Here is a 13,233-nt window from a genome sequence, read left to right as displayed (position 1 = left end):
TTAATAAAAGTACTTTGATACAACAATATATTAAAACACTTTATTACACTTTATTACACATAAACACTATTACAGAATAGCAAACTGGAGCTGGATTCCCTAATTCAAAAGAGCAGCTTACTCAAAGAATCAATAAGATAAACAAAGGCACTATGAAAAATGGAAATATTATCCATGATATTCAAGCACAATTATGCATCAGGTCTCTATTCTGTGGAGTATTATTTGTCTGTATTGGAATATCAGTAACTTGAATGTTCACTGTACCTGATCTCCGGGCTGAGGTCTCATGAGTGACACCTGGTCGTATCCTCGACGGAAAAGGGCCCACAAAGCATCCAGTTTCCCCTAAGACACATAGAACTGTTCTATTAAAACATTTTGGACTTTAAAATCTTAAAGTCTCAAATATTGGACTATTATAGTGTTTCTTTCTACTGATATTCCAGGGCTAATTTAGTGAATACAGATACAATTCTATGGAAAAAAACTCATATACCTGAATAGGACTGTACCACTTTCTATGATGGGCAGGTCTGCGCCCATACAAATTCCTGAGTTTAGGTTCATAAGGCTCATATTCATCTTCAGGCATTTTCACTACAGCATTCTTTGGCTTCTCCAGTTTAGCTCCTTCCTCCGTGGAGCCCTTGTTCCCCCAACGCACCTAAAGACACGGGAACACAGTCCACACAGACTATGGAAAAATAGTTGTTTCACCATGAAAATATTATTAAGGAGATGTGTTAGTGTTCCTTGGGGCAGTGGAAAGGCTTGCATGTTTCAATAATCCTGAGACCAACAGAGCAAAAGACACTTCACGTAAGCATGCATTAACACTAGTGTCTTTAAGTAGTGCACTTAACAAGTAATAAGCACTGGGACTGTGCAAAAGGTGTGTGTATTTTACAAAGAACAATAATGCAAATCTCCAATATTGCTACCTTTGCAAATTACAGGAGTAAATCTACAGGCGTTGGCATGTCTTATGATGTCACATGATCTAGTTTTGGCACCAGGCAGAAAGGGACCATTTAAGGTCACAGTAACGTGCTCTAGTGCCTTGAGGGTTCATAACATCATTAGTCATGTGTGGTCTTCATCCCACTGTAGCCCATGTTAACCTATGATCAAGACACATATAAAACTGAAACACACAGACTGTGTACAAGAACATGCATCACCTCCATTCTTTTGATTCCACCGACTCCTCTTCCTCCATAGTAGGATGCATCTACTGTAGGCCATTTCTTTTTGGGCATACCATCTTCATCATCGGATTCCTGTTGAGCACACAAAACTTGCATAAACCTAATATCACGCTAGTAATAATTAGAATGACCATACTTTAAAGTCATGTTGAAAACAACACTCTTTTTCTGTTATTTTGTTTAAATTCACTATTAGCATACTCAACCCATTAGTTTACACAGATAGAATAAACACAAAGACACAGTCAAATAACGTTAACTGCGAAAGTAGCAACCACATTGTGTCTCCAAATCAAAGAGAAGCTTCAGAGACAGAGCGCCTTGTTTGCGCTCTCAGTGTGTTAAGAAGCAGATGCACACTCTAAAGCCATTTCCACAAAGCTCTTTTATTTCCCATCAGCCTCAGTGACTGCTTGCCTTTGACCTCTGGCAACAAAGCAAACATAAAAGGATCATTATGAGCCCCTTTTCCAGAATTTTGCTATTCAGTCATCCAGTGGTTGAGCCTGTGGTCCCTACTGTGTCCACTTTCACTGCTCACTTGTCTTTATTTACATGGCCGTGGCATAGAAAATGCCCTTAAATGGTGACGGACAGTTTTGCAAAGCAGTTGCACTCCTAGCTAGTAGCTGATATTGGCAGCATTAGGGAATGCGATTTACAAGGAACGATTGAGTTATTCATTTTTTATTATGTGCTTTCTGTTTTCTCAGTGCCCTGATTCATATCGGCTCTAAATTTTCACGGTTCATTTGGGTGTATGGTTGTGCATTAACACACACATACACAAACATAGGCACAAAATGAGGTTAGAGGACGTTCGACTCACAGGCTCAGGGGGAGGGGGTGGAGGCACTTCCTTGATGACCTGAAAGAAAAATAATTCCCAGTGAAAGAATGTTATCTAAGCTAAGAAAAGTACAGTATAACTAGCAGTACTATAAACAGTACAGTAAGCATTATATTACATATAGCACTGGGGGAAGGTACAAATATTATTAAATAATTTTTTATTAAATAAAGTGTGTGAATGACACAAATAAATGTATGTTTTATAATAGTAATAGTAATAATAATAATAATAAATTATTACGGTTTAATTATTATTATACTGACATTATTAAATCATTGAGTGTGTGAATGACACAAATCAACACATGATTTATAACAACAACAACAACAACAACTACTACTACTACTAATATTATTATTATTATTATTATTATTATTGTTACTCTTTTCAAAATTTTTGGTTGAATAATGTGATGTTTAATTGCCCAGATAACTCCTTGGGCCACTGTAAACGTTAATTGTGTACAGTTTCAATCCTTAAGACGTACCACTGTACAGCACAGAGGCCAGAACCACCACATCAGCACCAGACCCAGCAATAGGAAAACAGCCAGTAACGAGATAAGCAGGATGGTTCCATCATACTGCACTCAGAGAGACACAGACACATACATCTTCATGAGTATTTGCTGGCATTTGCTGGCAAGGAGGTTAAAGAAGAGGGCAAATGGTGGCTCCAAGCAATGGAACTTGTTTTTTTTTTTCACTGCTAATTTGAACTTACATGACAAAACCAGACTCCTCTGATGAAAGAAAGCAGAGGAGACCTCATAAGAGAAAAAGAAAGAATAAGAGAACAGGGAAAAGAACAAAATGGTAGTAGACATAGTAGTAGACAGCAAACCACAATGTCGAATAGGCTGAATCACTATCACACATATCCACCATTCATGTTTTTACAGGTAGAAGTGGTTTTGACAAAGGAACAAAGATGTACTTACACATTCAGTAGTGGTGATGTGCACTGAGCTTGTGATGTAGGACAGACCCTCATTCATGCTAACCTGCAGATATATCACCCTGTAACACACACACAAAAACACTTCAATCACACCTGCTGAAAAAGGCATATTCATTGCATTTCTCAGATGGACATGTGTGAGCTTGTAAAGGGTTATTATTAAAGCCATTATAAGCATTTTCTAGATCAAATTTGTAATCCGGAGCTAGGATTAAAAAATGAATGGTTAATGTCTGTTTCACAGCTGCCTGAATGACTTCCAATGCATGCCTCTTTGATGGATAACAACACAGACCCTAAAAGGCCAGCGGCTGAAAGCATGTAGGCACAGGAACTTGACTGATAAGCGTTATCTAAGGTAGAACTACTATGTGTGTCTAAACTGTTTTTATACACCAGGATGCAAACAACAAGGCAAAAGAAACTGGAAAAAATTATTAGACAGGATTTGTGATCTGATTCTGAGATCTGTTAAATATTTCAGATTTTTCTTCCGATAAAAGGCCCTTAAAAATTGCACCTGTGTTGGATCTTAAGTGTTTGAAGAGATCTAAACATCTCTTCTAAATGATCTAAATGTTTCATACTGGGATCAAATTTGCTTGGAAACCAAAGTCTGCATTCAATTTTTATCCTCACCAAGGCTCCATTTAATTGATCAAAAATAAAGTAAAATCAGTATTGTAAATTATTATTACAATTTAAAACAACAGTTGTATATTTTAATATATAGTATATTTTAAAATGTAATTTATTCCCATGACATTTCTTATTCTATCAGAAATTTCCAAAATAACAGAATTGATTTGAAATATAATTCATTTGTAATGTTATAAATGTTTTTACTTTCACTTTGGATTAATTTAATGCTTCCTTGGAGAATAAAAGTGTTAATAAAAATGAAAAAAAAAAAAAATAATAAATAATAACAATAATCTTACTGACCCCAAACTTTTTAATGGTAGTGTAAATATATATTATAAATAGAAAAAGATTATGCTAATTCTAAGTAATACTAATAAAATGTGATGTGGAATTTAAAATGGATATGATCTTCAGTAAAACATCATATTTTAAAATCTCGAGACGAGAAAGAGATGAAAAAGCAGAGTTTGTCATGTGACTGATAACAATCTATGAAGACATGTTTATGCACATCAAAACTGACAATGTGTCCATTTCCCCTGACAACTTTCTCAAAAATTGTATTTCTCCCAACATCAGGGATGCTGCCATGTTTGGCTCTACCATGGGCATTCAGAGCGCTGGTATGTTGGAAAAGTCTCAGCTTTCTTGATTTAGGCGACCCCTCTTCTTCTGCTGTGGTGGGGGAGAAGAAGGAGCTGAAAATAAGTTACTGAAGGGGTATTGCCCCGTCTCCTCTCTGTCGGTCCTACACACCCCTTCCAGTGCCACTCTGTTGGTAGGATGGGGGATGGGCTGAAAGGGGGCACAACAGGATAACAGGGGGTTGGGGGGGGTCGTCCAGTGACAGATCCATCTAATTTTCCATCAATCAGGAAGCGACTGGCTCTTTTTGAGCACATCTTCAGGAGGCCACTCAGTCACCACGCGTTTAGGTGACTGCTTTGACAGCTTCATCTCAAGAGATGTGAATACAGAGAAGGAGGACAGGGCAGACTTTGCCCCAAAATCGCCTTTTCTCACCCCTCAAAAAATAATGAACATCACTCACATGGTCTTCTACAATCAGATTATACAGACATCACTTGACTTAATGGTTGGTCTTATTATACAACAGCATCAAAGTTTGCATAAGAGGATTGCATTTTTAATTTCATGTGATTCTCCTTTGACTCTAATTAGCCTGAATAATTCCACCCCTCTTGTTACTGGATTATGATGGAATGTTTCCTCTCCGTTTTTCCCTTATATGAATACATACCACATCTACTTGACTTTTGATTAATTCAATAATCACTAAATCAGACACTAATACCACAAGACGGTATCCAGACATGTCATTGCAAAATAAATATCATCTTACCAATACACGACTCTCCCTTTCTCAATTTCAGCTGCTATAATTAAATATTTTCAATGTTAACTAAAAACTAAAACTAAAAATTAAATATTGTTTCCAATATTCGAAATAAAGCTGTAATTAAATAATATACACATATTAAAAATTAAAAATTAAAAACACTGAAATAAAATTAGTTTAAGTTGTACTAAAATGTACTAATAAATATACATTGAAAAAAAAATTACAAAAGCAGATAATTACTAAAACTTCAACCAAAAAAATACTATAATACTATATAAATAATACTAAAATAACACTGCTCCTGTTAGAGGTCACCAACCACAGTGGATATTCCACCTATTAACTTGGCATGTTTCATGCTAGATTATTACATGACCAGTTAAATAAATAAATATGTGAGCATGAAATATTGATTTTATCAAAAAAAATTAAAAAATGTAATCTTACCTGAATATTATCTTAAAGCTTCCCCTAATAATAATAACAGTTAATTATATTCAGTAATATTAATACTGAAGTACTTTGAGGTCATTTTCACTATAATAAATAAATCAGACAGTTGCGTTTGTATGAAACGAGAGAGAGTCCGCGATATGATACGAGAGAAATGAAAATAGTGCTGGTTTCAATTACTGGATGAGCTGATTGATAAAAAGTATTATATTATTAATAAATCTTACTAAGAATATTAAAAAATATCAGACTGCTGGATGGTGTAAATGACCAGTCAGAACTGAGTATTCTAGTGAGTCGTAATAAATAAAAATAATATGTATTCTTTATTCTTTATACCCCAAGACTTTGGAATGAGTTGCCCTCTTCTATTCGATTAGCTCCCTCTGTGTTCATTTTTAAGTCAAGATTAAAAACCTATCTGTTTGACAAAGCTTTTATTTCTGGCTGAAGCACTGTGTTTTACCATGATTTAAATTATTTTAAATGGCTGTGGTACTTTTTAATTTTTAAATTTAATTTTTAACTTTTACTTTTATCTTTACTGTGCAAATGTGGTGTGTGTTTTATGTAAAGCACATTTGGTCAACCATGTGTTGTGGAAATGGTGCTATATAAATAAAATTGACATTGACATTGACATTGACATTATTCTTGGGCAATATTATCATTAATCCACAATTAGGCATTTTGATTATATCCAATAACAAATTTTGCTAAGAAGGCATGAATTGATCAAAAGTTTTGAATGAATGGAAAGTGCTGAATATTGATATACCAACAGCAGCTGCTTTTGTGTCACATTAGCAAATGCAACGCAACACAGTATGCAGTGATGCAGGCTGAGCAAGAGTAGAAAAACAGCCCTGTTTTGCTTCAGGTGCCATGAGAGGTTCCTTCATTGGCATCTCAAAGAATCTTCCTGACAAGAACAAGACAGATGAAATCCTCAAGGTGTCTACAGCCGGCAGTACACATAATTATTCAGAGAGCTTGCAGGGAAATGAGCCGCCACTAGCAGCTCATTTGTTGTAGAAGGCCTGGAAAGTAACCTGTAGTGAGTCTCCGGGGCTCTGCTCTGGCTGATGTGGATATGAGCGGCTCTGTATTTCACTGTCTGTTCTTTTCTCTCTCAACACAGAAAACCACCAGAGCCCTGGGCTAACATGCACACTCACTGGGAACTTTTCACGCAGGTCAAGCCCATGGTGACTAATCTCTCAGAGAGGCTAATTATACACTCATCTTGGGCTTTTTACACCACATGCCTGTTGTCTTGATGTGTTAGGGAGCATGGAGATTGACTGATAAGAATAATTCCAAACGACATTGACCCTAATTTTTCAAGGGTAGCAATGCAGTAAGCTATAAAATGGCAGGATGAAGTGCACTTACTTTCCAGCCTCATTTATGATTGGTGCAGGGCAAAGAAGGATTGTATCTTCAACACTGACAGGTCTTTCATCTAAAAAAAAAATTGCATGAAAAAGAACTGATAATCATCATTTAGACCTACTCTCAGGGTAAATACTTTATTATTTCTATAACAGAAATGGTCGTTTATATAATAAAAGAATGTTGCACACATTATTTTTGTGTTTTCATAGAGCTTAAAAGAAGAATTCAGTATTAAAATACGGTTTGTAAAATAATGTTACTTACTCAGTGTAGCTGTGTCATTCAGTCTGAAGCTGCACAGGACCTGATTGATGTTTCTGGCATGCAAAAATCCATTTCCCCTCACAACCACTTGGAAAGAGTCTAAAGAAACACCAACCAAAATGTAATAATAAACATTTACCAAGTTCTTTTACTGCATAGTGAAATTCCTAGGTTTATTTTCCCAGAAAAAAATGTAACCAAAAATTAGCTTAAATTGCGTTTTTATGTATTGTTTAAGTATTTTTAAAGTATGAGAAAAATGCCTACATAAGGCTGTGCTGGCTTTTTAGATCTTTGTTTCATGTAGACCTTTTCCAAAAAAAAAAAAAAAAAAAAAAACCATACTCTGAAATTATAAAATGTGCTCAGCCATGGGGCAGGTTTTCTTTTCTTTTTTTTTTCCACTCTTAACCTTTCAGGAACACTCAGTTCAACTGGGCAAATGCATATGCTCCAGTGGTGCTAATAATAAAAGTGAAGAGGTTCACAAATCTCTAGGAGTCATGTAGCTGGAGGTGCTGCATTGGTGGACGACAACGCTGGCTGCCTGACATTTGAGACCCCCCAGGCAGTGCTGTAGACCCTCTGACGGCTGCTAAGCAGCATATGTTTGAGAGAAAAACACGCTCACTTAGAAGCTGTCTCAGCGGGCGTCAAAAGGTTGCAGAGTGGATGTGACCTTACTCATGGCACTGCGCACACCACTGTGCATTTGAGGGAGATTTGAATGGATTTGTACTGATTCTGCCGTTCATCTCTAAATAATGCTATACCTTTAGAAAATGTTCTGGTTGTAAGCCTTTAACATTTAAGTGTGTAAAGTTCACATGATGAGAAACATTCTGTGCAGTGAGCCATCAGGGAGAGACAGTTGTATGGAAAGGTCAAGAGAATATCACTGCTCTGAGAAATAACACTATACTGTAAGTCTCAGTTCTCTTCTTCTGTATCACAACCAGCATTTGAAGCTTCAAATCATGGCTATAGTAGATTTCCTCTTTTAACTTCAATAAATAAACACCTAAAAAACTTTAAAGTCAATGTAATTTGCCATTCACAACTAATTTACTTTTGTGAAATAATGATATTCAACAAATATGCTATAAATATGGGACAACGCCTGGATGGATTTTATTCATCAGGAATTGTTAAAAGTGGGCATTAGATACCAGGAAGGAGCCAACTCTAAACATGAGTCAAAATAATGCCTGTTTTAATATCGGTTAACATTATCCAATTTCCCTCATGGCCTAAGTGACATCAGCAGAAATATAAAGCTGTTTCAGTGAAAGATTTATTAAATTTTTAATAAAATGGTGAAGTTATGGAAATAGCAACAGATGTTTTATCCTGGGACATACATATACATACAAGTGAAATGAATTATTGAAAAAACAAAAACAAAAACAAAAACCATAGAGAAGTCTGTCGTGTCACTGGAAGACCAATTTACGATATTTTTAGTTAGAAATTATGAGTCAGTAAAAATCACTATACAAAATAAATAAATAAATAAATAAATAAATAAATAAATAAATAAATAAATAACGTATGCATGGATGAGTTGTTTCCAATAAGATCAATAACAGGCATTTTTAAAATAGATTTGAATTTTCATTTCATGCAAACTATAAGGATTACAAAGTCAAATTTATTCTTTGGCATAACAAAAGAATCCATCACAATAAGGCCATGAGTGTGCATTATCAATGTAAACTCTAAAGTTTACTCTAAAGATCCTTCATCCAGTACACAGACCTGGTGAATTGAAAAGGCTGATCATGGGAAAATTTCAGTCAAAAAAAATGCTCAGCATGTCTCTTGTCTCATCATGGATCTACCAAAACAAATTCCACTCCCATCCGATCCAATTAACCTGTCATTTCCTCTCTAATTATACTAATCCTGTCTGCCATGCAGAAGCCCCTCTCCACCCCACCTCTGCGTCTAAATTTGCCCAGCTCTCTTGCTCATGCCTGCTTAATGTGACGTCCATACAGTTGAAATGGCTAATTCCATTTAATTTTGGAAGCCGGGCATCAACATCCATGTCCTTTTCTTCTCTCGTTACTGTCAGACATGGTGTGTCGGGTTCTGACAGGACAACGCAGGGGTAAAAAGGTCAACACTGGCTTGGCAGCGGGCAGCGCTGGCAGCGAGATGGTGGGCAGGGGCTGGTACGCTGTCTGCTCGCGCCCATTGTGCTGCACGGGAGAGCTGACGCTTCCCATCCACACCTGAGAGCTTGATGGCTTGGGCTGTTTAGAGCAGAGGTGCCACGTCCGAGCACGGACACTTCAATCACTGTCCTAACTGGGGGATGGGGTGCAGAGGAATCACAAAGGTTAATCAAAGCAACGATTGCTGTCATGTTTGATGGCTGGGCCTCCTCACAGAACAGCCAGTGATGGCCTGTTTGCAGGCTGCACGGGCTGGTCACTTCTCATCAGTTTGATCGCTGAGACTATCAGGCACTGGAACTGCGGCCACAGCACACTAAACCACCAAGCACAATCAGATTAGCCCCAAAGTAACCCAATATTGTCCCAAGCTTCAAATGAATCTTCGGCTAAACTGTAATATTTAGAGGAGAATAATGCACTTATGGATGTATGAGTAATTTCTACAGTGCATTACTTCAAGGATTGATTTAATTACAACAATATGTTTCATTAAAGACATTAACTGCCAGTCAATGTTTCCAATAAGGATCATGTTAATGGATACTAAACCAAACCAAATCAGTCAACTAAAACACCAAAACACTAACCACAATCAAATTAGACCAAAAAATAAGTCCCAAGCTTCAAATGTAACTTTGGCTAAACTGTCATTTTACAGTACTGACTGTACTACATGTACGGCTGATGGTAATTTTCACAGTGCATTACTTCAAGGATTGATTTAATTACACAACAATATGTTTAATTAATTATGACATTCATTGTCATGCAATGTTTCCTTTAAGGATTGTGTTCATTAATCATATTAATCTAAGTGGCTTGGGGTCATTAACTGTTTTGTTTTGGATTAGTAGTTTTAAAATAAAGAAATAATACAAGATGACTGTTAAAGGGATAGTTTATCATAAAATGCAAATGATTTAGCCTTATGTTGTTCTGAAAGTATTATTATTATTATTTATTTTTTTCCAGAACACAAAAGACATTCAAAAATTTGTTTGTCCTTTTTGTCTTTACAGTGGAAGTCAGTGCAGTCTATTGTTGTTTTGGACACCACTGACTTTTATCATAAGGAGGAATACAGTTAAATAAATATCTTCTTTTATGTTCCACAGAAAAAGACCCATACGGGTGTGGAACAACATGAAGACCAGTAAATGATTTACATTTCTGGGTGAACTATCCCTTTAAATCTAATTTAATACAAATAATGACAATGATATTAATATTTTGTATTTAAATAAACTCGTAAACTAAAATATATAAATTTGTACTAAGTCACGAAAGTATAAGTGTGTGGTCAGACTGCAGGGATATTGTTGTTTTAACCACCATCTTTGCCAGTGGTCACTGTGTGGCCTTTCTCTCTCTCTCCCTCTGTGTGCTTCAGGGTTTGATGTCCCATAACTTGACAGAGAACTTATTGTTAAGAATGCTCAAGTGAAATTAGAGAGCTGTTTTTTTGCCTGGCTGGTTTTTCCTGGCCTAGTTTGCCACATCAGATCTGTTGTCTAGCCGAGGTGCTGCAGAATATCTGCACTGCAGTTCCGCTCCGCCTTTACCAGTGAAATGCCCATTTGTTTAATTGGCTGCTGCTCAGCAGACAGGCCTGACACATTGAGCACTGGTGTGTAGGCCAGAGAGGATGGATGTGGCTTGACATGACCTTATTAGCATGCACTTACTGCGCGAGAATGCACTTACAGCGCCGTTTCCTTGGTGATGCAAACAGGCGGATTAGCTCTGCCCAGACATGATCAATTTTCATTTTCTGGTGAGTGCAAAAGAGCACAACTGGCGAGCCTCCATTACGTCCCTCAGGGCTTTCACACAATTAGCAAAGACGAGCTTTTAATGTATTATGGTTTGCACACTGGTTTGCAAACCAACAGACAGATTTAATGTAAAAATCAAGGTGTTAATTACATTTATTTCCAAATGATTACAAAAACATTATAATGGTAAGTGTTGAGGTAACTCTTACCTCCAGCGCATACACTGGACGGCTCGGCTGCTAAAATCTCAATGCAGGATTTCTTGATGATCTGCAAAGAAACAAGGAGTGCCCGAGGGCTTAGTACTCAGTATACACAGACTTTTTACAGGAGCAATTGCATTCTGCAACTAAGTTCACTCAAACTGAACTATTAACGCGTAATGCAGTAGTCACTCTCTTTTAGATGCTGACAGCTCATCTAAATTGTTATGCTTTTATATCTCTTTTATATTTCTGACTTTATTTCTCACAGTGTGATTGTATCTCGCAATGTGACTTTTTATTTTGCATAAGACTTTTTTTTATCCCATATCTCACAATCAGATTTTTTATTTTACAGTGTGTTTACATATTCTGTATCTCACAATGAGACTTTTTTATTTATCTTACAATGTGACTTTATATCTCACAATAAGACTTTATCATCTTAAATTATCACTTTTTATCTCACAATGTGACTATTTCTCGCAGTATGATTTTATATCTCTCAATGATAAGTTATATCTCGCAATGTGACTTTATATCTCAAATGAGACTATATATATATCTCAAATATGATTTTATATCTCACAGTGTAATATATTATGTCAAACTTATATTTTTATAATGGGTTAAATGGTTGCCATGGCATCCATGTTAGTTGTTTAAAGTTGCAAAAATCTCAATTTTGAGAGTGACTCCTGTCTTTCGTACACACATGGAGGGATAATTTAGGTAATTCACTCTCTCATTTAAATGCAGCTGTCGCTACCAAACTTTAACTTGTACACATAACCAAGGACAGAGAGAGAAACAGAGAAACTCACAGAGTCTATCATTCCTTCAAGGGCTTGGAATCCTCCAATTACAGGGAACACATGCTCTATGGTGTCTGCAATTGTGGCCAGCTAAACAAGTAATACAATACAGGTTTACAGAGACACCTCCAATACAGAAAATATGGTTAAAATCTGAGGTGCCACTAAAGCATCTTATTGTGCATTGGTGCTGAGTTACCTGTGTCTGGTTGAAGTCTTTTACACCCACACAGTATATGATAGCTCCCAAAGACCGAGCTCTCTGCGCCTGCACATAGATGGGCAACAAACAGTCAGCTGTATTACTGAGCAAATGCCACTGTCAATTACACATCTGCCAGAGAACATGCCACATCCGTTGCGACATTACTGGCTTGTGTACTTGCCTCTTGCTGTGCTGTGACAAACTGATAGTCATTTAACTCCCCGTCCGTCAGTGCTATGATCACACTGGCTGTCCCTGTGAAATAACCAGCATCTCATTGAGGCTTGATTTTCCCAGAATAAAAGCAGAAGTGTGAATGAATTGAATATGGCATTTACCATAATTTCCGTGATATATCTGCTCATTTGCCTGCAGTTTAAAAGCAGATGTTTACAGCATTAATGCGGAAATTTTAACTTTAGTAGAATCAAAAGATTAGAAGATGTTTGAGTGATTAGTACTCAATATACAAAGACTTTTTATAGGAGTAACTGCATTCTGCAACCAAATTAAAACAGCATTAATGCAGGAATTTGTACCATAGTAAATCAGAAGACTAGAAGATGATTCAGTGATGTATTTAAACTTACTCATTTGATTCAATAAGAAAAAGGTACCTGTTTCAATCCAAGATTCATATATGTATCACCTCCTGGTATTTCTCTCTTCAAAATATTTAAGCCTGTCGTAATTTCATTTCTGAATGACAGATGGAGGAAAGTTATTACAATGCAAACAAACAATATGTGTATTTCTGTGCAACATTAACATTGTTTTGGATGCTGATGTGTGTGATACCTGTTCTCTGTGAGTTTCATAACTGTTGTTCCATGAGTTGAGAACACAATGAAGGACATCCGTAACATTGGGCTGTAAAAAAAAAAAAAAATCACATATTATTCCTT

The 13,233-nt window shown here is 36.4% G+C and overlaps 1 protein-coding gene across 3 annotated transcripts in view; it reads right to left on the bottom strand.

The window, feature by feature from the left end:
- The window catches only part of LOC109105351 (anthrax toxin receptor 1-like), a 29,426-nt gene that overhangs the window by 9,882 nt on the left and 6,311 nt on the right, over window positions 1–13,233 (bottom strand). For 2 of the 3 annotated variants that reach the window (XM_042769141.1, XM_042769140.1), the window contains exons 3-17: window positions 13,127–13,198; window positions 12,946–13,027; window positions 12,667–12,697; window positions 12,510–12,583; window positions 12,323–12,391; window positions 12,133–12,213; window positions 11,315–11,375; window positions 7,148–7,246; window positions 6,881–6,950; window positions 3,005–3,083; window positions 2,552–2,647; window positions 2,041–2,079; window positions 1,185–1,283; window positions 500–667; window positions 268–348 (exon numbers count right to left, since the gene is read on the bottom strand). In XM_042769141.1, the coding sequence (XP_042625075.1) occupies window positions 268–348; window positions 500–667; window positions 1,185–1,283; window positions 2,041–2,079; window positions 2,552–2,647; window positions 3,005–3,083; window positions 6,881–6,950; window positions 7,148–7,246; window positions 11,315–11,375; window positions 12,133–12,213; window positions 12,323–12,391; window positions 12,510–12,583; window positions 12,667–12,697; window positions 12,946–13,027; window positions 13,127–13,194 (1,197 nt within the window). In that variant the 5' untranslated portion in view covers window positions 13,195–13,198. Of the gene's footprint in view, window positions 1–267; window positions 349–499; window positions 668–1,184; window positions 1,284–2,039; window positions 2,080–2,551; window positions 2,648–2,787; window positions 2,807–3,004; window positions 3,084–6,880; window positions 6,951–7,147; window positions 7,247–11,314; window positions 11,376–12,132; window positions 12,214–12,322; window positions 12,392–12,509; window positions 12,584–12,666; window positions 12,698–12,945; window positions 13,028–13,126; window positions 13,199–13,233 lie in introns of those variants that run through there. The other variant, XR_006161526.1, reaches the window with a different exon arrangement.

This window comes from Cyprinus carpio, chromosome A13, assembly GCF_018340385.1.
Source record: "Cyprinus carpio isolate SPL01 chromosome A13, ASM1834038v1, whole genome shotgun sequence".
Taxonomy (NCBI): domain Eukaryota; kingdom Metazoa; phylum Chordata; class Actinopteri; order Cypriniformes; family Cyprinidae; genus Cyprinus; species Cyprinus carpio.
This window is presented reverse-complemented; position numbering and strand designations above follow the sequence as displayed.